Below are 25,863 nucleotides of genomic sequence, written 5' to 3'. Positions count from 1 at the left end.
AAAAAGTCATACTATAGCATGTCGTCTAAAATATCGTAAAAAAGTCATACTATAGCATGTCGTCCAAAATATCGTAAAAAAGTCATACTATAGGAAGAGGGAGGGGCCAGGAGGAGTGGAAGAAGGAGGGGCCTGGAGGAGTGGAAGAGGGAGGGGCCAGGAGCAGTGGAAGAGGGAGGGGCCTGGAGGAGTGGAAGAGGGAGGGGCCTGGAGGAGTGGAAGAGGGAGGGGCCAGGAGTAGTGGAAGAAGGAGGGGCCTGGAGGAGTGGAAGAGGGAGGGGCCTGGAGGAGTGGAAGAGGGAGGGGCCAGGAGGAGTGGAAGAGGGAGGGGCCTGGAGGAGTGGAAGCGGAGAGGCCACACCCACCAGACATCGAAAACAAACAGGAGGAATGACAGAAATGAGAAGAAAGGAGATCCAGGGAAACAAACGGAAAAACACACTGGGACAGATGAGGGATCCTGACATTTCATCCAAAACATCATGAAAACCATAGTATGTCGTCCAAAATGCCATTGAAGTCTGACATTATAGTACGTCATCCAAAATAAATGTTGTGTTACACAGTAAATAACTTAATAAAAGGACAATATATTTAACATATTTTCTACTATTGGGGGAGGACAGATTGGTATTTTCTCAACACTTTCCCTGTGATACTGGTTTGTAATAACTCACTCCCATTGCTCACTCCCCACTCTGTTCTCCACTTGGTATTTTTTACGCTGCGACACAATGCATTATATATTTCATTTGAGGGAAATAAAGCTGCTTATACTCATGTCGGGCCAATTTTCTCTCTGTTAAATCAGCAGGAGGGAACTGAACTTGACGATGATGTATTTTCCTACATTTTTCCAGCACTGTGTTGAAACTGCGCGATCGATAGTCATATCCCCACGTCTGCTCAGCTTGTAAAGCAGACGACGAGATGGATTTTCCAAACAGTAAGTGCTCATCCTTCCCACTTTAACTTTTATCAACGAAAGGTGATAGCTCTGGAGACACAACATACATAAAATAATTACACAACCATCTGCAGCCCTTTGGGTTCAAGCTCTAATCAGGGTTCTTAGTGCCCACATACATTACGGGCTCTAATCCGATTTGCTTCCCGGATGTGGTGTGAAAGAGTATTCAGGATTGTTCCAGTCATTTGGGATGCTTTTTTTTTCTTCTTCTTTTCACTCCACTGCACCGTGTCCTCATATGATTAGCATGGATTCACTTCTGCTTGAAACATTCTTTGTGCTTACGGCTTCAAACCCACATCGTGTGACAATAGGGAGATTACGTGGCATAGCACGGCATGTGTACAGTGTCTGTGTGTGGCTGAATGAATGAAGCATCAAATTGCATTCTCTGATAAGCTATGACAATGTACTGTCCATTAAACGGTGCGATGGGCTTCTCAGAGGACACTTACAGATCGCTGCTTCCTGAAAGACGATCTTAAGGCATTTACCACAAACCAAAGAGTCTCACAACATCTATGTGTTGCTCATCAAGTAAAGTGGTGATGTTGGAGGTATGAAGCAAGAGTTTTTGAGCACCAGATGTATTCAGCAAAAGCAAGACAGTGTGTGGTTTCCGCAGGCTGAGTCAGAAAGTATCTTCCAGAGTTACAGTCTATTTAGTATTCTTAGTCCTTGTGTTACTATTTCTGCCACATGTGCTAGAAAACTCAGCTCTGGAGAAAAAAAAAAGTTAAAAAAGCAGCTTGACAACAGCTGAACATCTCAGTTTTGCTGATGTTCAGCTGTTTAGCTGCTCATCTTGCCGTTAGTGACATCACTGTTTGGTGTAACCACACCATGTGCAGCAGAGCACATCTCTCAGCATGTCTGACTCCAATCAATGATGGTGAAGCAGAAATACAGCAGCACTTCACTTTAGATCTGCATGGGGAGAATAGCAGGCAACATAATACACAAGATTAATTCTGCTTTTTAACTTTTAAAAATGTTTCAAATAGAAACAATTTATTCCTTTTTTTATTTATTTAATTTATTTACTCACCCATCTTGTCACCTGTATTTGACCATCATCCAACTGCTCTGTACTAATGTGCAATATCTAATTTTAAAGCCACATCAATTTTTTTTTAACAGAAACTTACAACAACAAATATAATTTAACAAATACATTATGTCTGTAAGGAAACCAAGAACATAATTGCCCACAGTTAATTCATTTCTGCTCAGGAATCAGCAATTAAATGGAATCGTAACTCGTGGATCTTTATTTGAAACGCCCAATTAAACGTATCGAACATATTTATTTATTTACTAATTCATCTCCCTCTGGATGGGGACCAGATCTGTCCTCCCCTCTAGATGCTCTGTGACGGGCCAGCCCTCCTCCTCTGTCCCGCCCTCAAACCGGCTCCGCTCCGGCAGCATCCATCTCTGCACCGGGACAAACACACACACACACACACACACACGGAAAAGAAAGCTGCAGGGAAACAGAACAGGCGACAGAACCGGAGGAAGGAAGAGAAAAAAAACCACACACACACACACGCTGCTGCTGCTCCGCAGTGTGAAGGCGGTACGTGTTAAACAAAGCCACCAACAAGCCAGCTGTCCTTCATTATTTAAACTGGACATCGCAGCGGTGCTTCTCCGGAGGTCCCGCTCGGCGGTGGAAGAGATGCTTCCTGCAGGACTGTGTGGACAGTGACATGATTTGATCTTCGCTCTGGATTAGTCAGTCCAGTGTTGTGGATGACAAGAAGAAGCATGAAGTTTGCGGTTGCGGTGCTGTGGCTCTCCATGGCTCTCGGGAAGGCGACTATGCAAGGTAAGAATCTGGAAACAAATTTGTGTTTAAACTGTTGAAGCTGTGCAACTGTCAGGTCGTGTCTATTCTGTGCAAAACAAAGGGGAAATTTGCGGGGGGGGGGGGGGCAGACAATGTATTTCCTCGATTTGGCATCGTGTTGCACGATCAAAACCCACATCACCCCTTTACAGCCTAATTACCCCTAAATACTAATTGGCCAATGTGCCACTACCCACCCAGTGCTTCCTGATAAGAAAAACATGTTTGATGAAGATGTGATTTATTATTCAGATGTGATTGCACTTTTAATTGTGCGAGGGAGCAGGACAAATTGATGGGGTCAGGTGAGAGGAGCAGCACATTCATGATTTATTAAAGAGTGAGTGCGCAGCGCCCCTCTGGAGAAGTGTGACTGAGGATGGGCTGTACAGCAGCTACAGGAGGACAATAAGGGCCAATAACAATACAATGTGTGTGTGTGTGTGTGTGTGTGTGTGTGTGTGTGTGTGTGTGTGTGTGTGTGTGTGTGTGTGTGTGTGTGTGTCAACCATGGTATGTTGGTATGAGCTTACTGTAAAGCACACACCAACCACTCCAGTCAAGAGATGGAATGGCCTGTATATATATATATATATATATATATATATATATATATATATATATATATATATATATATATATATATATATGTGTGTGTGTGTGTGTGTGTGTGTGTGTGTGTGTGTGTGTACACTATTATATCCATCCTTGCAGGGATTTTACACCATCGACTGAGGACATTTTTACACCTTCTCAACCTTTCAAAGGGCTGTTTGAGGATTGACATTGTTTTTAGGGTTCTGGAGGAGAAGGGGGGGGGGGGGCTAGGGTAAGGGTGGGGTTAGGCCCTTCACTGTGATGGTTAAGGTTAGAGTAAGGGGGGGGGGGGGAAAGAACGTAATCTGTGTACTATATCAGGGAATGTCCTTATTAAGATAGCTTTACAAATGTGTGTTATTGTGTGTGTGCGTGTACCTGTCTTAATATACGGTGTGAGGATCAATTTAAAAAAACAAGACATATTTACATGAGGGACAAACACACGTGAGGACGTTCAGGCTGGTCCTCACAACTTTGGAGGGCAGTTTTAGGGTTAAGATTTGGTTAGTTAGTTTAGGGTTAGGATCGTGTCCTGCACGCGAGATGGATTTTAAAGGCTGGGTTTGCTCACATGAGGATAAGAGCTCATTTCTGGGTTTTATCTAGTTTTCACATATTCATCTTGGAGATTTCTTCCACCAACCCAATACAAAAGTAATGAAGGGAATTTCCTCAAGACTGCACGGTGTTGAAGAGTTGCCCTAAAAAAATTCAACTGGAATATTTCTTTCCTACGACAGTGCTCTCCTTACTCATGATAATCTCTTCAGTGGAAGTAGTTCGGGTAATAACTGTTAACAGGTCTTCCTCGGTGTGCTTTGTGTTGTTTACCTTACAGCACACATGTGGTCACCCTGGTCATGTGATTTCCAGTGTCTTTGACGTAACATTACCGCGTGTGAACCAACATGTTTGGGCATGTGCGCTTGTACGCTCAAGGCTATTATGACTCATGGCGTAAACCATTGTGAAAAGTCTTGGCTCCCCCAGAGGCACCTGTCTCATTGCATTGTGGGTAAAGCACGAGCAGAGGCTGCGGCTTTGATTGTAAAGCTTGCTTTGCAGTCTCCCTTTATTTTCCTTTCCGATCAACGGTCAGGAAGCGTCAGTGACACGTAGAGGAGTTAAAGAACAAAACTGTGGTTTCGCTGCCCGAAACTCAAAGGTAAAGTGTCATTCATGCACTCGTGGGAAAACAAAACAACGGGTTCCCCTCTGGTTTTCCTCGCCCCTATTAACCCTCTCAGTGGTACAACCCGCTGTGGTTCCACCAGGGAACAGATGGGAGCAGTGTCAAGGTGACCATACCACTATGTCACCCATGGGGTGTTTCAGATTGAGGAAGAAGAAGGGTGCGTGTTTGCATGCCGGGTCGCTCCTGTGTCCTAATCAATCAGCAAAGTTTTGTCTTTGTCTGTCTCGCTCTCTCACACACACACACACACACACACACACACACACACACACACACACACACACACACACACACACACACACACACACACACACACACACACACACACACACACACACACACACACAGGGTCAATCAGCATCTCTCTGAGGGGGGGAAGCTGGCTCTTGTAGGGGAATCCATCACTCCAGTGTTTGACGAGTGTGTCTCCCGTGTTGTTGTTGATGAGTGTCTGGAGATAGAGCTGCTTCCTGCGGTGGTGGGAGATGGATGGATTCAGCTGAGTGAGTGTGCTGATGCCTCGTTTCAAGTAGAGTTGGGATCTGATGCAATGGGAGGTAATCTGTCGGAGTCTGAACACGGCATGTACTTAAACTTCTGATTGCGGCACACCCAACAGGAAACGAGAGGAGACTGAAAACAGGCCGTCCTGCACACACACACACACACACACACACACACACACACACACACACACACACACACACACACACACACACACACACACACACACACACACACACACACACACACACACACACACACACACACCAGAGAGTTTTCTCTCATTCTACAGTTAAAAACAAACAAAAACTCATCAGCACTCTGGTAGGCAACTGGATCTGAAATCTCTAAAGTATTCAGACACTTTATTAATTACTTTGTAGAATTAATTACAGCGCTTGCGTTTTCATGGATTTGGGCAGTTTATTCGATTCTTCCTGGCAGATCCTCCCAAGTGAAAGTAGATTGGATGGGGAGGGACTGTGAAGTGCAATCTGTAGGTCTCTCCTCAGATATTCCAGGGGGTGTCAGTCTGGGCTTTAGCGAGGCTACTTAAGGTCAGTGACGTGTGCCAACTACGACTATATTGTCGTCTTGGCTGTTTGCTTTGCATCGCTGCCTTGCTGAGAGGTGAACCATCACCCCAGTCTCAGGTCACATGCACTCTCAGCCAGCGTTTTCTTGGTGGTACTCATCATTCCTTCGACTCGGACCAGTGCCATTGTCCCCGCCGATGAACGCACCCCCCATGATGCTGCCACCGACACCTTTAACTGTAGGGATGGTGACCAGGTGACAAATGGTGACTAGCATCACGCTTGGAGTTTCAGCCCGAGAGTTTATTTGTCTCATCAGGAATATATTTCCTCATAATCTCAATCCTTGAAGGTTTGGTTGATTGTTGGGTTCTTGGTCACCTCTCTGATTAAGGCCCATCTTGCTTGGTTCCTCAGTTTGGCTGGATGACCTTGAATCTTGGTGATTCCAAAACTTCTTCCATTTCACAGTGATTGAGGCGACTCAGTAATCATTTACTTTTTGAAAAAGCTTTAGGAATGTTTTCACACCCTTTCCCTGATCTACGCCGCTTCACAATTTAATAACTTAAGCTCAGAGAATTCCTTGGACCTCTTAGCTTGGCTTTTGTCCTGACATGGAGAATAAATGGTGGGAGCGTCCATACACTCGTGCGCACCTTTCTAAACTCTGCTCAATCAGTTTGGCCGCAGTTCACACACAAATCAAGTTCTAGAAAGTTCTCCAGGATAAAAACAGGATGCACCCGACCATGATCTGGAGTGCTGTAGCATTGGTACTAAATACTTTTGTAGATGAGCGATTTCAGTTTTAATTTTAAATACATTTTTGAGAACAAAAAAACATGTTTTATACATTTGAAATTAAATCTCCAACACAATAAAGTCTGCAAACAGCGAAGGGGTCTGAACACTTTCTTAGTGGCTGAAATTAAGCCGTTGAGCTAATATTGCTTGATATGTCACCCTGGATAATTTGATCAGTCTAGTCATATAATCTTTTAAAGATATATCACTCGGGATGCCCTTCTTATCGCTAACCAGTCAATTGCAGTGCACACTATAGTGTATCCTATAGAGTAGAGAACAGTGTTTCTGTGTTTAGATGCAAGTTGAAGAGGGAATTTGTTTTCTCCTTGCTATCTGTTTTGCAGTCTCTTCTCATTCCCACTGCCCCAGTTAATGTATCCTTCTGCACCAACCTCTCCCCTTCCCCCCTCGCTCTGTCTCTCTGAGACACCTGAGGGAATTGCTCTGGGTCACTCTGTCTCATTCCTCCCCTTATCAACCCTCTCCACTCCTCTACTGCGTTCCCTTCGTTTGAGAGGCTGTTGATTCAAACTTCTCTTTTCCGTCTATCAGCCTCTGCTGCAACACGGCCACAGGCTGTGCCAAAACATCAGACTCGTATGTGGACAAGTGCTCGGGGCTCTGAGCTGATAGAGCCGCAGAGTTACTGCGGGAGGCTCCAGTGGCAGCTCAAGTACAAATACCACATAATGCTCTGAGCGTCCAGCGAATTCTGCTGTCATTGGCATCTTCGTTATATCCAATGAGTAACAGAGAAGAGGTTCAGTGTCTTGCTCAAGGACAATGAGAATGGGCATGCGGCTCTTGATGAACAACTCTGGCTGTCAGTTGGATCAATATGCAGACTTGTATTCACTGCATCGTCCTTGAACAGTCTGACGACTCGACGAAAGATGTTCCTACATACAGTCTAAGTTTTACACCCCTACATGTGTATTTTTTTAACTGATGTGTGAAGTTGAACCAAACTAAATTACACATCGTAATTGTCCTTCTCTGTAACTGTTTACCTAAAAGATTTGATGTCTCCCAGCTGTTTGCAAATAAGCGGCGGCCCGGTGGAAGTAAAAGCACTGTTTCCTGCTCAGCCTGAGCGTCACTCTTAAACTGAATATTATGTCTCGTGCCTGACTGCACAAAGCGCTCCGAGCTCGGTTGGTCTCCCCTGGCGATCGTTCTGTCTGAGGTGATCACGTCAGCATGATCATTTTGTCAGCCTTGGGAGCAGAGATGCATTCGCTCGGCCGTGACCAGCTGTCAGTCCGAGACTGACTGCGCGTGTAACTGACTTAAGTTCTCCTCCGACTTCCTTCTGAGAGTCAGGAGAGACGGTGCATGCATGACTTTCTGCATGCATGACTTTCTGTATGCTCTTAAACATGTAAAACTTGGAAGCGTGTGACATGCGTGTGCAGATTTCTCTCCGCACATGAATGCTAAATAACCATAAAATTACAGCTGCAACTAATTCTAATTTTTAGGTAATTTGTTCAGTCAAGTAATTTATTTTACAAAATGTTTAAACCAGAAGAAAGTTCAAGTCCAATTTAACACCCTACAACGGAGAGTTTTATCCACTCAAGAGTCCAAACCCAGAAAGAAATGAACAAATACGATGAGGCAAAAGAAAGATAATCATCGCATCCTCGCCTGAGAACCTGAAACCAGTCTGGGATGAAATATCAGTTAGTTAGAACATTTTATACAGATATCTATGGTACCCTGATGATGAATCTGTTTCACTTTGATGATCAAAGTCTTCACTTGTCCAGTGAGATATCTCTACTTTTAACAGATGGATTGGCACCAACGTTTGTAAAGACATTGATGGTTCCCAGGTATTCAATCTGTTTGAATTTCTGCTAGTGCCACCATTAAGATGACATTTGTGGTTTTGGAGCTTTTTAATGGACTGCTAAGAAATTTGGTTCCGATTTTCATGTCCCCACTATGATGAATTCTTGCAACTCTGTCGATCCCTTCACTTTTCATCTAACTGCATCATCCTGTCAAGAGTTCAAAGAATCCAATCTCTGCTTTATAGTTAAATAAAGCAGAGATTGGACCCTCAGCTGTACTTTGTGTTCAGAGCTCAGTAGCAAACGTGTGTAAGATGTAAGCATGATAAATATCAGCATGTGATTGCGAGCCTCAACGAGCTGCCAGCATGGCAGTATGTTACACCACGTCTACGCCGCCTGCACACAGTAAGCAAAAGCAACACGTTAGCAAAGCAGTGAGCTCAACCACGGAGGCCAAAAACATGTGAAACTGATGTCGAACTTCACGAGCAGAAACAGCAGCATCAGTCTTTCATTAGTGAACACAGGAGTGTGAGTCACCAACACGTAGTCACTGCAGTTATGTGCAGAGAATAAAATTAAATGTTGAAATACTACTCGGACACAGCACGAGTGAAACATGAGACATTATGCGGCCTGTGTAGATTGATTGAAACAGAAGCATATCATTTACATCAGACACATGAGACAGCAGCATGTTAGTGAAGCAGAACAGAAAAGAAACGGTTAAAAGATTCCTGCTAATCAACTCTTACTATTTTCAGCACTATTTGATTATAAACATCGCTGTATCTATCTGATGTTTTCTTGTGTCCTCATCAGTACTTCCAGTCCAGGAGGACTTCGTGTCGCTGGCTGAGCTGGAGGACTCCTTGCTGAGGAACCTTTTCAGGGGTTACCAGAAGTGGGTGCGGCCCGTCCTGCACGCCAACGACACCATCACCGTACGCTTCGGACTCAAGATCTCACAGCTGGTCGACGTGGTGAGGAAATAACGCACACATTCACCAATACACAGGATCTTATTTGTTTATAAAAAAAAAAAAAAAAATGTAGACTGGCTTCTGAAAATGTTGTCGGACACTAGATGTTTGTAAAGACCTCAAATTAACAAATATTTAAGTAAAGTCATGATTCCAGCCCTGTTCTAATAACATAATAGTAATACTTGATAGATAATTGCATTTTAAACGGTCTGTTTCCTCTTTCTGTTTCCGTGACAACTCTGTGCACTTGTTAACGCTGCCTTATGGTATATGGTTAATATTAATAATAATAACAATAATAATAATAATACATTTTTTAGTCTTCTGAGGTTTGGGGGGTTGTTATTTTTTTGGAACAAGAGAAGAACGAATAGAAAATAAATAAATAGGCAAGGAAGTGTACTTCACCCTTAATATAGAGCACAAGCACAACTGGTGATTGTTTGTAGGGATGAAAGAGGTAAACGAGGGAATAGACTGAGGTCTGTTAGCCCAATATGGAAGATATTGTTTGTTTCAAGGAAATAAAAAAGAGAAAAGACAGAAAGGCAGGAATGGAGCGTACAGTCGGAGCTGCAGAGGATGGTTAAAGAGGAAATGATTGTAGTCATGAAACACATGAGGACAAGAGGAGGATAAACGAGGAAGAGGGCGAGCAGCACCTGATGACTTTAAAGGAGCAAAGAGAGAAAGAAAGGCGACAAGAGGTCCAAAGTGGTCTTTCATAGCTGCAGAGGATGTAATGAGGCCATCAGGCCGAGAGGAACCAGGTCGCATTCATTATTTACACAAGGACACACAAACACACACTCAGGAAGCTGCTTGCCCAACTCCACAGAGGCCATTATTTTGCCTGCATCAGCATTTTACTACTCCTGACATGCTACAAATAACATTTATGAGAGTGACATCTTGTGGTATTCTAACTAAACTACCAATATTTACACCGTATTAACGCCACAGATTGATTCGTTTTGTTTTCAGCGTGGATGCAATCAGCTCGGCCTCACCGCCTCCAAACAGCATACAAATCTATTTTTATAGATTTTCCTGATTCTCTAATTTTGACATGTTTGTAAAGCATTTTCCTGCACTGCAACTCCACATCTTATAACATCCTCCACCACACTAACCCTCCATACCTCTCAGTTACTTTTGTACAATATATGGCAATATTTTGCCAGTGATATATGTCATCGAGGAGTAACCTAAGTGTTTTTAAATCATTAAATGTAGTCGATATACCCTAAAGCAAGGGACTTAACCTCCGAAAGCTATTCCAACACACTCTCTAAGAAGCAAGCAAAAGAAGCAATTAACCCTCCAAAAAGATTTATCTTTCAGGATTAAGTACTTTCTTTCATGCCACCCAACTTTTTGTCTCCAGTTTCTGGTTTACACCTCACCTCCTCATTAGCCTCTCTTATCGTTCCCAGTAAGCAGATTCATAAATAGTGAACTCAATTTCTTCCTTTTTGGTCTTGCAGGATGAAAAGAACCAGCTGATGACTACAAACGTCTGGCTCTGGCAGGTAAGGATGAATACTACTACATTTACCAACTTTGGATGTTTAACTTGTGACTTCTTTCTTTTTTTTGTCTTTTTTTATACATCTGTGAATTCTTAAAGTAGCTATGAGGACATTTTTGACTGTAGCCTAAATGTACAATATCAAACATTATGATGTACTGTGGTCTTGTTGAAGGACCTTTCAACTACAGTGTGCAAATATCATGTAAGTCTATTTCAATGTAGACATAATGAAGAGGTCTGTGTCTGTATTTGTGAAACTGCTGAAGTGAATTTCAGACTAATATTTGAGAGCTTCAAAGGTCACTCAAGTTTACGTAAGTCGTTTAAGTTTGACTGCAGCACAGAGACAGTTGAGCAAACACCCTCTGAGTGTGACTGTGTACTTTATCAGTGTACACGGTGAATATTTTAGACTACTACCTGCCTTAGCTTGTTCCTTTTTTGTTGTAATTTCAGTCGTAGTCCTCGTATTGATATGACTTTAATCATCCCAACTGCACACTATAATTAAATGTATTACAGGCCTCTTTCCAAAGAAGTTGTGACACTGTGTAAAATGTAAATAAAAACAGAATGTAATAATTTGTAAGTCATGTAAACCCAAATCTTATTGACAACAGACCAAAGACAACATATCAAATGGTCAAACAGTTTTGAAGGTGACATGTTGAAACACTATGACAAATCTATCAAGTCGTCTATTGCTATTTGTACGATATTTTTCTCTATCTTGACAGATTTTTCTAATAATCATTTTTTTAATAATCACTGAATTTTTTAATTTTTTTTAATTTGTGTCAAATCTTCATAATTTGGCAAATAATTAACAAAGGAAATCAACAAACATCCAATATACTTAAATGTAACAAATATATAAATAATGCGGCTGAAAGAGATTCTGCTGTTGGTAAACAAGCTATTTTAGAAAAATCCTATTTTAAGGAGAATTAGTTTTTTCTAGAAGACACCAAAGGTGCTTAGATAGTGACTGCAAATAAAATCTGTGTGAGATTTAACCCTGTTGTCTGGATAAATGGTGAAACCTTCGATTAAAAGTTCAAATGTAACTCTCATAGAAAACCGAGGTTCGCTCAGCTGTTTCTATCCGGCAGTCATGCAGGGAGCAGTGTGGTGCTGTCCATGGTGCTGAAATGGAAACTGCACTTAGAGACGTATTCAGCTTTGTCGTATGTCTCAGATTGGGTAAATGAATTATGTTATTATTGTTTATTTCTAAAAAGGAGTGGATTGATGTGAAGCTGAAGTGGAACCCGGATGACTACGGCGGTATCACCTCCATCAGAGTGCCTTCAGAGACTATATGGCTGCCTGACATTGTTCTCTATGAAAAGTGAGTTACTCTGCACTCCGCACACATTAGTAGTCACTGGAAACCTCGGCCCTCATTTGTAAAAAAAAAAAAAAAAAAAAAAAAAATCAATTTTCCTTTCCTTCCTGTTGTCTCTTCCACTTCATCCCGTCTGCCTGCTCGTCACAACTTATCCCTCCCTCTTTCCTTTTCTTTTCCGTCTGCTTTCCAGTGCCGACGGTCGCTTCGAGGGCTCCCTGATGACCAAAGCCATAGTGCGCTGGGATGGCACCATAACATGGACTCCGCCCGCCAGCTACAAGTCCGCCTGCACCATGGACGTCACCTTCTTCCCCTTCGACCGGCAGAACTGCTCCATGAAGTTCGGCTCCTGGACTTACGACGGGAACATGGTGGACCTGGTCCTGGTGGATCACTACGTGGACCGCAAGGACTTCTTTGACAATGGCGAATGGGAGATTCTCAATGCCACGGGAAATAGAGGAAGCAGGAGGGATGAGGTGTACTGGTACCCGTTTGTCACCTACTCCTTCATCCTCAAGAGGTTGCCCCTGTTCTACACCCTCTTCCTCATCATCCCATGCCTCGGTCTGTCCTTTCTCACTGTGCTGGTCTTCTATCTGCCATCAGACGAAGGAGAGAAACTGTCGCTTTCCACATCAGTGTTGGTGTCACTCACTGTGTTCCTGTTGGTCATAGAAGAAATCATCCCTTCATCCTCAAAGGTGGGTAACCAGTGCAGTTGTTAGAAAGCTGTACTCTTTCGTAAGTTTCTGCTGGGCTCTATTTTTTATTTCTTTTTTTTTTTTACATCCTGCTTGCCCTCAGTTATCCTGATTGGAATCTTAATTGCAGCGTGTCCTAATTAACACAGATCACAACCACGGTCTTCTCAATTACCTGCAGCACAAACCGCATGTCACCTCAATTAACGAGCTATTGACTTCAGATCCATCTCAGTCCAGTTTAGTCGTCTACTGAAAGCAGAGTTAAAAAAAAGACAATGACTGTGTCCAGAATCATCGAGTCCAATACTAAATATGCCTCCTAAATATACTGTTATTATGTTTCTGGAAAGTTTCTCAAATGAGGGTGATTGTATGCTATTGCATGATATTAAAGAGGGCTGGTTACAAAAATGAAAGTACAGATGCAAAGGCAAAGGCAATTTTTGTAAAAAATTTGAGTCCTGAATTGTTTTACATCTAAAATTAGTAGCAAGCAGTGCAATACAAATCTGGATACTAATAAGAGTGTACGATATATTATATAAGTGAAAGTAAAGTCAAAGTCGCTACTAGCTGCTGCTCTGAAAAGCCACACACTCACCATGTACACTTCCAAGGGTGCTTTTACTTCCTTCTTAATTCCCATCATAGCTCCGCCCACTTTAATCCTGGGCAGAGGAGTCCGACATCATCACCAGAATATCTACAATGGTTCGCTGGGCTTTGAAACAGATGTTTTATTTTTCATGAGAATTAAAACAATCAGTTGTAAAGCACAAAAGGATTTTTGATGCCCAATATGTCATTTAGATTATTTTATCAAACTGACAGAAATTATGACATTTTTAAAAATCTATATAAAACTTAAATTAACGTTGTTTTTTGAAGATGCAAACAATACATATTTTTACGCCTTTGATGTGGTAAACAAACATGATTTAAACTTTAAAGTGAGCTGTTTATGCGATTCAATAACTGTTTCCTTTTTCCACGTACAGGTGATCCCGCTGATCGGAGAGTACCTGCTCTTCATCATGATCTTTGTGACCTTCTCCATCATCGTCACCGTCTTTGTGATTAACGTCCACCACCGCTCCTCTGCCACCTACCACCCCATGGCCCCCTGGGTAAAGAGCCTCTTTCTCCAGAGACTGCCCAGACTGCTGTGTATGAGAGGACACACTGACAGGTAATAGTGAGCCTCAGTTAAACCAATATTTGTTATTGTTGTTGTTTTGGTTTTTTGCAACAACTTAACACAATAATTCATGAATTAAGCCGAAATATGAAGGTAAAAAAAAAATCTTTTTTTCACATATGGACGGTTTCAATTTGACTGGATATGACCATAAATTCCTTGACCTGAACTGAATTGATTTAGTGTGTAAAGAATTTGTTTTTTAAGGTGCTGGTAGGTCTGGACCATGTTTGTCTCGCTGTTTCTCCCTGGTTCCAGTCTTGATGCTAACTAAGCCAACAGTCTCCTGCATGAAGCTTTACATTTACTCTGCAGTCATGAGAGTGACATCAATCTTCTCATCAAACACTCACCAATAAAACAATAAATCATATTTGCTAAGATCTTAAGAGAATTCCTTTGCTATTTGCCAGTACAAATTAGAAGCTACTATTCAAAATAAGAAGTAACACATTTAGCTTCCTCAGATACCACTACCCGGATATGGAGATGCGCAGCCCGGAGCTGAAGACCCGCCGAGGTGTGGGGAGGAGGGGGGCTCCCTGCCACAGCGGCACCCAGCAGAGAGGCCCGCTCGGAGGGAAGGAGGACGAGAACACGGCCTGGCTGGCGATGCTGGAGAAAGCCACAAACTCAGTTCGCTACATCAGCCGTCACATCAAGAAGGAGCACTTCATACGAGAGGTGAGGCAGCGGGTGGACATAAAGGGTGTGTGTGTGTGTGTGTGTGTGTGTGTGTGTGTGTGTGTGTGTGTGTGTGTGTGTGTGTGTGGGGGGGGAGGGGGGTGTTTGGATGTATGTTGGGTTACTTTCTATTTGAATTTCTGCATCCTCTTACAGCTTTTTCACTCGCTAGAATTATTTATGTCTCGTTTGTTCTACAAAGTTAAAATGACACAACGTGACGGATGTGTCCCGAATGACGGATGTTTTCGCTGTGAAATATTGCCCGAGGTCGACACACACTCACACCTGTGTTCTGTTTTGTTTGTGTCTCTCTCTTTGTCTGTCTGTCTGTCTGTCTGTCTGTCTGTCTCATCAGGTTGTACAAGACTGGAAATTCGTGGCTCAGGTGTTGGACAGGATTTTCCTGTGGGCCTTCCTCACGGTGTCAATACTGGGAACTGTTCTAATCTTCACCCCTGCTCTGCAGATGTACTTCAGCTCACCTTAATGAACACACACACACACACACACACACACACACACACACACACACACACACACACACACACACACACACACACACACACACACACACACACACACACACACTCACTCACTCACTCACCAAGTCCGCCTCCTTGTTTTCCTGTCTGTCTTTGACGATGATTTATTGATACGACTCGATGAAAGATTCATAATGTATATTTCTATCGTAGAAACAAGCTCGGGCTACAAACTTTTACCTCCCTACAGTACGGCGTGCAGCCTCTAACGACTGCGGGGAAATTTAAAGTTCTGGATGCAGCTTGATGTTCCTTTTAAGATGCATGTGCAGGAGTGCAAAGGAGTGACAGCAATAAGCAGGTTCAAGTAGCGGGTATGAACTGAAGATCCATGTTTGTATATCTGTTAAATATACATGTAACAAAATGCACAATGTCACTCCATGAATTCTGAGTTTGTTTCATGTGTCACATGCACTTTGTTGTCCAGTCAAATGTTACTCTGCTGTATGTCCTATAATAATACTCAGAATTAAAAAAAAATAAAGCTGAAAATCAGTCGTGCAGTTTTTGAGTCCGACTCATTGATGACCGACAGGCAAAGCGAGCAGCGACCCCGAGGACCCCGAGGACCCCAGACGGTCACGAGGGCCCGACGGACTGCGGGTTCATTATGTTTCAGTTAGTTTGTATTAATCTGATTGACTGCAAATGTGTGAAAATGTAAAGACAGGGAGCTTAAAGTGGCCCCTGCATCATTACCTAGAGTTAAACGTTTAAAACCTTTATTATTTTAAGTATGTTGTGCTTACATAGTCATATTTCTGAATACATATTAGCCTCATAAACTCTTTGTTCAAGTAAAACATACAAACTGCAGGTAGAATGGATGAAAAGGAGGGTCAGTAGGGGTCCTATTTTTTTTTTTTTTTTTTTTTTTTTTGCTATGGGTGCCCGTAGACGTTAATCTGGCACTTTCTAAGTATGGAAGAGAGCCGGCAATATAAGGTGGACCAATTTCATTTTTTTTTTTTTTTTTTTTTTTTTAGCTGTAATGACACAGTATCACCACTAAACGGCAGCAAATGTCTTTTTTATTTTGTCATGTGAACACCTGGTTTCGCCTCACGGGTTTCATGCAAACAAAAATACTATCACAGATGGCTCATGAGCTCATAAATAAGAGGATAACCAAATAAAGACATTAACCATATAAAAATGCAATAAAACAAAATGACACATCTTCATTCACTGCATCAGCTCTGATGAAAAACTGCAGGGTTTTTTTTTTACGCTCATTAACAGCTAACAGAAAAATGAAAGCCTGTGAGATCAAATGCAATGACAGTGTTGTATATTACATGGCATTATGCTGTCATCCCCCCCCACTCTCCCCCCGCCCCTCTGACCACATCTATTAGAGCTTCCCTGAGTTGTCTGCTTTGCTGTGGGGCACATCATCAGTAGTAATTACAAGAGGAGACAGTGGCTCATTAATTACCCCCACACACTTATTTTCCCAGCTGGCTGTCTTTGTCTGCTCGAAACCTTTTTACGTTATTAGCCGCTCTAACTGTCTTGCCTCGCCCTCAGGCTATTGGCACCCTCCAAATATCGCTACAAGTGGCGCTCCCCGGTGATATCATAGCGTTTGCGTGCTTTGGCCTACTTTCTGGAAGACATGAGTTTGTTCTTTGGCTTATTAAAAATGGCTGGCATGCTCAAATGAAAGTCTCTCCTCTGTTTCCTCCAGCACTAGAGCAGTCTGACCTCAGCCCACTCGTCCATTATTCACGGCTACAGATCTTACTCAGGCAGACAGGTGTGTGTGTGTGTGTGTGTGTGTGTGTGTGTGTGTGTGTGTGTGTGTGTGTGTGTGTGTGTGTGTGTGTGTGTGTGTGTGTGTGTGTGTGTGTGTGTGTGTGGTGTGAGTGTGCGTGTGCGGGACACAGTGACACAGACAGACCATGACAGGTGGGGTGGGGGTGGGGTGGGGGAGGGAGGGGGGTGGGAGGGGAGAGACGAACCCCCTCAGGACCCCAACAAACAAACTTTCAGGTCTCTGAGTGTAAGACACCTGGAATATTTTGAAGGGATCTCCTCTTTTCAGTAAAAACATATTTCATGTACTTTCTTTCTCTGGTGAGATTCATCATTTAATCATCTTAATTTGTATGACAGGGGACATCCGTTATTTGCATCTAAAGAGAAAAAAAAAGCTGTGACTCATTCTCTACGTTAAACTTTGAGGAGCCACAACAAAAACCTCAACATAAACCGAATAAAAAAAAAAATCAGATTATCTGACTTTAATTCACTAAAAAAACACCAGCAGTATTGCGACTGAATACCATGCTAGCAGCTGTGGATCAGAGGCGGTTTCTATTCCAATTTCGAACATAGTTGAACTGAATATTTTAAGGAAAATATAAATTAAAGCACATTTCCATCCACTCTCTGTATCACAAAAACATAATGTTTGCAGTTTCATTTCCGATTGGCAGGACTTTGTTTGCTGGATGTCGTTTGCATGTCGAGAGTATCATTAAGTCAGAAAACAAAGATTTGAGCTCACGGAAAATTTGTGTCAATGTTTTTTTGCTTATTAAAAGTTAATAGATTATCGAGTTTATTAGAATTCATTATAAAGGAGCACCATAAATAAATGTATAGGAGCACCATAAATAGCTGCTAAATATCATGACAAAACATAACAGAAGTCATTCGGAAACCTCCTCTGGAGACCATGAATGTCTGAAACTAATTTCCTGGCCAATAATGAAAACAATAATGTTTGCAGGATATAATACAAGCTGCTGATATACATTTATACATGAGGCGCTAAAACTTGATGAGGATGGCAGGCAGTATTTTACATAACTTAATGAGCATTCACTAATAAACCAGATACTACTCAACCAGAATCCAACCTGCTCTACCTTGAAGTGTCCGATATTTGAATCTAATATAAAGTCATTGCACGGCTTTACTGAGGGACTGGCTTAAAAAATACAAAATAAAAGACTTGGGAAGCGCGTGGTTTATTTTCTGTGATACCGACATACATTTCCAGCTGCAATGAACAAGAAAAGATTGAAAAGGTGATCGTGGGAGCACTCTGGGGAAATTCTGGGCATATCGGAGGACTCAATTTTCTGCCTCATATCTGTTATCACCGCTGTGTACTGAAGCTCATCTGGATGGAAAGGCTGAAACACACATTCTCAGCAAGGTCAGTCTCACATGCATTTCTAATGAGGACAACTTTGGCTTGTACGATATGGCCAAAATACAGGGAGAGGCCTGATCATTCATCCAATCACTGACCGAACAGCAGAGTCCACAGCAAATGGATTGCTTCTTGCCTTTGTTATCCCTTGTAACATCACATATACAAACTCTGTGTGATTGTGTGTGTGTGTGTGTGTGTGTGTGTGTGTGTGTGTGTGTGTGTGTGTGTGTGTGTGTGTGTGTGTGTGTGTGTGTGTATGCATGAGCCTTGTGACTATACATGACTCAAACTGCCAGAAGCACTTAGGCACAACAAAAAGGTTGTTGTTGGTGCTGCAAAACACACTGTGTTGCTCACCTCAGCTTGTCCTTTCTTAAATTATGAAATAAATTAGGAAAGAGTGGAAAGCGTTAGTTTCTGTTTTGTGCACACGGACGAGAAATGAAAGCGAAGAAATAGATAAACGACAAGACAAAGAGGCGAAGAAAGAGGTTTCTAGAGAAAAAAATAGCGCTGGAGCTGCTGTGAGAAGATCCAGCGGCTGGTTATGGATCTTAACACGAAGCTCCATCTGCTCTTGTTTAAATAAATCCAGTAAAGGTCACATTAAAATGCTGCATTGATGAAAAGAGCACTGTGTATGCTACCTTAGAAAAAAACACAATCGACGTTGTTGGAGACCAAAACAGCTTCACTGAATTAGGTTTTCCACTGATGTAATGATTTTGTGCCTATATTTATCATATTCACTTATAATTATATTTTTCTGCTATTTTTCTGTTCCAGTTTCATCCTGTTAGCAAACAGTTGCTTTAATGTAAATCTGGACACTTGGCAAATTTAAGAAGCAGCTTTTAAGGCAAATATCAGTTTCTCTATCTGCTAAATATTCCACGAAATGCATCTTTGTTGGTCTGCAGTTCGGTGCTGAGATTTTGCTTTTCTTTTCAGTTTTTCTTTGACGGTAGCTGCATTCGAGTCACTTCCCTTCCCATACACACTGTGCTAAATGCTGATTTAACACGGCGAAGTATGCAGTGGTATATCAGCCCGAGCATGAATCACATATCCAGCCTTCTGCTTGATGATTCTGCACGAGATGATCATATGTTTTTGATATTTATGGATGGGCTCGCGGCTACTGCCATATATATATATATATATATATACGTGTGTGATAAAGTGAGGCAGGGACCTCTTTAAGCTGGACTGGAATTCACAACACATACAGGGCCGCACTGTAAATAAACAAATAAACAGGTGCACATATAGAACGAGACACATAAAAACACACGGGAGTATGGACTGCAGCTCCCGGCAGGCTCGGCCAAAAGGACATTTATTAAATATGAGCTGACGGCGGTCTGATGAGGGTGACTGAGAGGGACACAGAAGGAAGAACGTGATGCCAAGAAGGCCGGCGTAGCAAACGGGTGAGGAAACAGATCAGGACTCCATCACAGCAAAAAGCGAATGAGGCTGCAGCTCCTCCACACACGTGTGCACAAACACACGCAATAACGCTCCGTCTCATGTCATGGCGGTGAAAGGTGCTGACAGCGCCACTCTGAAGCTCAGCCACATGTCGCACATGTCGTGTTACAGGTGATTATGTGATGCAATATGCTTCAACAATTGGCCACACGCAACGCAAATCACCTCAACTGGACGGCTGCTGACGCCGATTAAAGACACACGCAGCCGACATGAAGAATTGTGCTCATCCGACTTAAATCATCATCTGCACTGCTGCTGCAAAAATGCTCGTGACTCAGCGAGTCAGACCTCATGCCGGGTCAGACCTCATGCCGGGTCAGACATCAGTCAAACTGATCAGAAAATGAAGGAAATGAAGATAATTTAACCAATTTCAAAGGCAGGTAAATGAAAGAAGGGACAGTCACTGATTAAATAGGGTAATCTTGGAAACCCGACGATACTGTGTCCCGCCCGCCCATAGCCTGAACCTGACTACACCACAGGCCTGTCAATCAAACAGACATGCCACGCAAAAACAAATAGAGCCCTCTAGTGGCACTCGGTGGTATTGCATCTTAAGGCACTTCCGCACCGGCCTCATTTTTCAGAGCTGGAAGCGTCGTCTACGTTTATATAAAGTCTGTGGATATAAAACAAAACTTTAGTTGCAATTAAAGGGTAGGTTCACATTATTTTTTAAGTATGTCTTAACAATTCTTCAATCTGGCGTTAAGGCAAAGTGTGTAATACACCTACCAGTCCACTGGAGGACAGCGTGTCAGTGTCACAGCTTTGCAGTGAATCACAGTAAACCAGCAAACATTTTGCATGTGCTAGATGAGGATTTTGTTTTTACAAAATATGGGTTTAAATGGTTTAAATGGTGCAATCACTGTGTAACATCCCGCCAAAAACCTTCTTTACCACTACATGAAGGAGACCTGCCTCCCAATTATTATTATATTATTTATTCTGCCCTATACTGTAAAATTACTTTCTTAGTAGCTATACGGTTGCCAAACTGTCATTATTTTTTTTCACTTCAAACTGATTCTTCAGACATGTTTTTGTTGACTTATGTATATATTTTTTATAGTTTCATATTAAATGATGAAGTTTTTTTGTGTTTTTTTTTTTGACAGTCTGTTAAAACACAGAATAAACAAGGTAACTGTGAATGATGTCGAGTTTATTAATACTGTGCTCTTTGGATCTGAATATTCCAAGGTTCCCCTTTCTTTAAAGCCTTTCCAACAGTTTATGGTTCTTCCATTCAAAACTTTCTGAATTTGCTCCCAGAGGAAAAGCAGTGAGAAATGGCTGCTGTGTAAAAGTGGGCTTTGACTTTCCCTGCTGAAGAGGACAAAGTGGCTCAAAGGGAAAGGAGGTGCTGCAGGAAGACAGCGATAAAACGAACAGTTTAAAGTGGAAATAACCCTCCGAGAAATGAAGGAAGGGGAAGATGAGTCCCTTTCTCAGACTCATGCCTGAGCTGAATTTACGCAGGATTTTTTTGTTTGTTTGTTTGTTTTTGTGCTGAATTGTATTAGACCGTCATCTTTCCCTCGTGGGAGGAAGGGCTCCTATTTAAGGCTGGTGAGGTCATGCTCACCGACTGACTCAGGAAAAAAACAAAACAAGGTCAAACAAATATTTAATCAAACATTTAACTTGAGTGCAAGAAAGTTTTCCGAAAGTGAAGGGGGCGGGGCATGTCGCCCTCTGTTGGTAAGGTGTGCATGCTGGGCATTACGCGTGTTCCTGCAGTCATCGTCCACAAAGCAGGTGAGGATGACCGGAGGGAACAAACCTTGACGAAGTTGGCGGCATTGCGCAACAGCAGCAGCAGGAGCAGCAGGAGGAGCAGGAGGAGCAGCCAGCGGACAGGTGGCTGTCATCGCGCGCACATCCGACAGGAAACACGCAGAGGACACGCTCGAGATGTTTGATATCAAAATACAGCTCAGCTCGGGGAATAAGGAAGAGAGCTGAATCCAAAGTGACTTTTGAAGTGACAGTCGACCCGCAACACGGAAAGACACAATCCGTCTCCTCCGGCACCCGACCAGGGGACAGGAGAGAGAAAAGAGAGAGAGCAGCACGCGCAGTCTGACAAAGCTGCACTCCCTCGAAGTTTGACATCTGCAGCGGGACACAGCGGACACAGACACAGCGGACACAGCGGGACACAGCGGACACAGCGGGAGTTCCGCCGCGCCGCTGCCATGGAGCCTCGGAAGCTCACCGGAGGTGTATTTGTCGGAGTTTACCTGTGGGCCACATTCTGCTGTCAAGGTGGGTCACTGGAGCCTTCAGGCGGGCTGTTGTACAACAAGATGCCAAAAGAGACAGAGAGTGGGAGATGGAGCTTGTTCTTTTATAAAAAAAAATTTGTCATTTGCTGTTGTCAGTTAAACATTTGTCAGACGGATGAAAGCCGCTGTTGAGACACACTTCGGCGTAGTTCGGCTGTTTGTAGCACATCTGGCATGAGAGAAACATCTGTATCCACAGTGAAGGGAGTTGTTCGTAGATTCTTGGGAATGTTTCTTATCAATATTAATCCAGAAACGTGTGACATAAAACGGCACGCAGTATATTACGGATTAAAGTAGGCTGTATGTGCCAAGGTTGAGTGTTTTATGGTTTAATAAACTGCTCCATTACAACATTTACAAGCTTGCAGCAGGTGCACGAGTGTCTGTGAGTGTGCGCGCGCGCGCGCACTCAAGTGAGCCTTCTTTAATGGGCCGACAACATCTGGCCCACAATAAGGAGGGCGTGCACGAAGTCCAGGGGCCGTTCATCCCTTCAGTCTCATCCGCTGCCAAAGGATTGTTAAATGCGTGACAACACTGGAACTGAACTGGAGTGGCCTCAAAGGAGGTTCAATCTCTGTGATATATTTGAATCCCTGGTTACACTCTATATTTCTGCACAGAAGTACATTATGTCATCTTGCTTTACAGATAGAAATATACTCATTTAGTGTCTTTGCTGTCTGACTGGAGGAGAGGGAGAGAAAAAGGACTTGAGATACAGACACATCAGATTTAATCAACTAGTCTCAGAGATCTTCAAAACTGAATTAAGAACGTGTTTAGTTCATTGGAAGGCTTAATATCCCATGATTCCTTATTTATAAGATCCCACATGCAAACAGGTGAGGGCAATAGTAAGGAGTATCTGTGTATGTTTCCTCACAGCTTTTCCAATGAACTGGACACTGTATAGAGGATAAATATAACTTAAAGAAGCTCTTTTACCGAGGCCGATAAACACATGCTCCGCATAATAAGAGTGTGTGCACTGAATGAGGCGTATTTCTCGCCAGACATCCAGATGCTGATGCCCCACAGCACTTTTCTCAGACACCGAGAATGAAGTCAAATATTTTCCACGAGATCTGTAATCACCAGAAATAAAGCACGTTTGGATATTCAGGGTCAGTGTCTGGAGGGCTGTGTGCCAAAATAGGCCCAGATTGTACTACTTTCATAGCTGAGTGAAGTGAAGGATTCAATTATTGTTTAATAAGCATTGGTTCCAATTTTCAGGACATCGCTTCAAAGAGGATTCAAGCTGTCCTGAAATTAAAATGAGGTCTTTTCAGCGATGTTCATACATTTACGCCTGGCTGTCGTCGTCTGTCTGACACTGACACGGTCCGTCCGTTCAGTGTCTATAGAGTGTGTCAGATGTAGCCCGGATCCAATCTTTACACAGCTCACTGAACATGTGATTATCTGATTATTGCAGTAGACTTGTCACACAAGTTTTGAACAGTGATTGCTGACGAGAAAGGACCAGCAGTGCAGAAGTTTTGTCGCCTTCCCTTCCGCCTAAACAGGAAGTGAGCCGGCTCGGCGGGAATGTCACACCTGACAACGCGTGTAAAAACCTCTTGTGAAATACAGACTTTTATCTGGCGATGGAAGGTGTTACACTCTCTCTTGTTGCTGTCACTGCGCCAGGTTCGAGGGTATGTGTACAACTTCTACTAATTGGACTCCACAAATACTGTCAAAGGCTTTTTTTTTTTTTTAGCAAGTTCACACATGCAGGTACCTTCTGCGGGTCTCGCTAGCCTCTGTTTACGTGAACAAAATATTTTTTTAATTAATTAATTTGGAATGAGCCTTGATGAAAACACGAGGTCGAATTATTCAGAGAATTTATGAATATAAATATACTTTTTTGTTTTTTTTGTATTGTCCTCAATCAAGTTCATAAAGTTAGCAAGTCAGCAATTCACGAGATATTTTCCCCAGGAATTACTAGAGACCGAATTAAAGAGTGAAATGTCATTTAGGAGGTCCCAAACGTGACTCCACATAATGCTGATGTTGTTCAGTGCCAGCTGTGTAAATAGATTATTTTTCGTTGACATGGTAACCAAATTAGCATGTGACAGTTTTTCCAGTATTTAGTTGTTGCACTTGTTTCTTAAAACGAAAAAAAAAAATGCTGCATGGAATTCATTCTACTTGTAAATCTGAAGCAAATACGTAACCAGGAACAACTTGTTTTCTGCATGTATGAATCCTGCTCGTGTAAGTGGAAACACTCCTTCAAACTTGACCGGTGACCTTGTTTGATATTCTGAAGGAGAATAAGTTGATCCAACCAGATTCAGTCCTGCTGTCCTCCTTCCCTCTGAGATCCTGCATATGTATTGATCTTTTACAGATACTTGCCAAACCAGCTGCTTTAATGCGATTCGATTTTAAACTCAGCCAAGTCTTCTGGATGTTCAGATTGCCTGAAGCTAATCGATATTTAACCTGTCTTTGGGGTTTGCATATAGTCTACGTGAGTATTGTCAAGATAACTGTCCCTGTGTTGAACGGTATGTCGTTTCAGGTATGTTCCCTCATCAGCTGGAAGCAAAGACTATATTTTGAAAGGAGACATTAAATAAGAAGACTTTAATAACACATGGTGGAGGCCTACGATGGGATAATGTGAACGATACATTATTTCTACCAGCAACACTGATGTAAAAAAGAAAGGAACATTTTTCAAAGGAAAATGGAATTACCTATAATCCAACCTGAAGCTCTGCACAAGCAAAATGCAAGTGACAATTTTCTCCGTTTTTTTGTTGTTGTTTTTATCAGGGCAGATATTTTACCTCAGAAGAGGGAGGCCTAATCGCTCACTGAGGTACTTCATCCCGCCAGCTATCGGCTTTTGAAACAAGCTGTAATTTTCCTTGTCAGCTGCTGTGAATATCGACGGCTGGTTCTCTGGACATTTTCATTTCATTCTCTGTGACGTTCACAGTCACAGTTGGTACAATGGCTTCGTATTTATTGTCCTTCGTCGTGCTCTTCATGTTCACTACTCTTGCCTTTTGGGGGCATCTGAGATTGACTCTCGTCTACTCTAGTCAGTCACTGGCCTACTGTCCTCGAGCGTTTCTTTTATCGCTGCGAGCCACAAGCTGTTAGGTGTTGCCCTCTGGCCGTTGAAAGCAATATGGTGCGTACGCTAAGACGGGAAAGCCCCGATCAGGATTTAGTTTCGGAGAGTAGATTTCTCTACAACTGCTCTCTACTGTAGTGAAACCGTTCCCTAAACACGAACCACAAAGACCTCACGTGAACCCGTTTCAGCTGTAAATATACAAATTTTACTTAAAATGTAAATGTGTCTTAACATTAAAGGGGGAATCTACAAATTTCACACTTTTGATGGTTACGGTAGTACTATTTAGCCTGTTAAAACAACTGTGATGTGAACAATGATGATGTCATCAGCGTCTGAGTCAGCTTGGGCTGGGATTTTATAAGAAATTTATCAGAAAGCCTTTATTACAAAGATATGGGGAGTTAGTATTCATGTTTGTGGAGCTCAGAAAAGATGCTGTCCAGTTCTATTATAAGAATTATAAGGGGCCCATTATCAGGGTGAAGCGTGTAATACATCTGCC

At 42.5% G+C, this 25,863-nt stretch overlaps 2 protein-coding genes across 2 annotated transcripts in view; both read left to right on the top strand.

Annotated features, from left to right (window-relative positions):
- Nucleotides 1-2,423: 2,423 nt before the first annotated feature.
- chrnb3a (cholinergic receptor nicotinic beta 3 subunit a) lies at nt 2,424-15,783 on the top strand. The gene is made up of 8 exons (XM_069704869.1): nt 2,424-2,804; nt 9,095-9,255; nt 10,746-10,790; nt 12,034-12,143; nt 12,334-12,847; nt 13,849-14,039; nt 14,516-14,732; nt 15,091-15,783. Exons 1-8 carry the CDS (start codon nt 2,729-2,731, stop codon nt 15,220-15,222), a joined length of 1,446 nt encoding a protein of 481 aa, XP_069560970.1. The 5' UTR covers nt 2,424-2,728; the 3' UTR covers nt 15,223-15,783.
- Nucleotides 15,784-21,718: 5,935 nt separating this feature from the next.
- The window catches only part of chrna8 (cholinergic receptor, nicotinic, alpha 8), a 37,965-nt gene continuing 33,820 nt past the window's right edge, over nt 21,719-25,863 (top strand). Inside the window, exon 1 of the mRNA XM_069704868.1 lies at nt 21,719-22,223. Within this exon, the coding sequence (XP_069560969.1) occupies nt 22,154-22,223 (70 nt within the window). The 5' untranslated portion in view covers nt 21,719-22,153. The remainder of the gene's footprint in view (nt 22,224-25,863) is intronic.

Source organism: Brachyistius frenatus, unplaced genomic scaffold (genome assembly GCF_029030835.1).
Source record: "Brachyistius frenatus isolate BFR_SWC_R1_liver_20210118 unplaced genomic scaffold, ASM2903083v1 Contig_53, whole genome shotgun sequence".
Taxonomy (NCBI): domain Eukaryota; kingdom Metazoa; phylum Chordata; class Actinopteri; family Embiotocidae; genus Brachyistius; species Brachyistius frenatus.
This window is presented reverse-complemented; position numbering and strand designations above follow the sequence as displayed.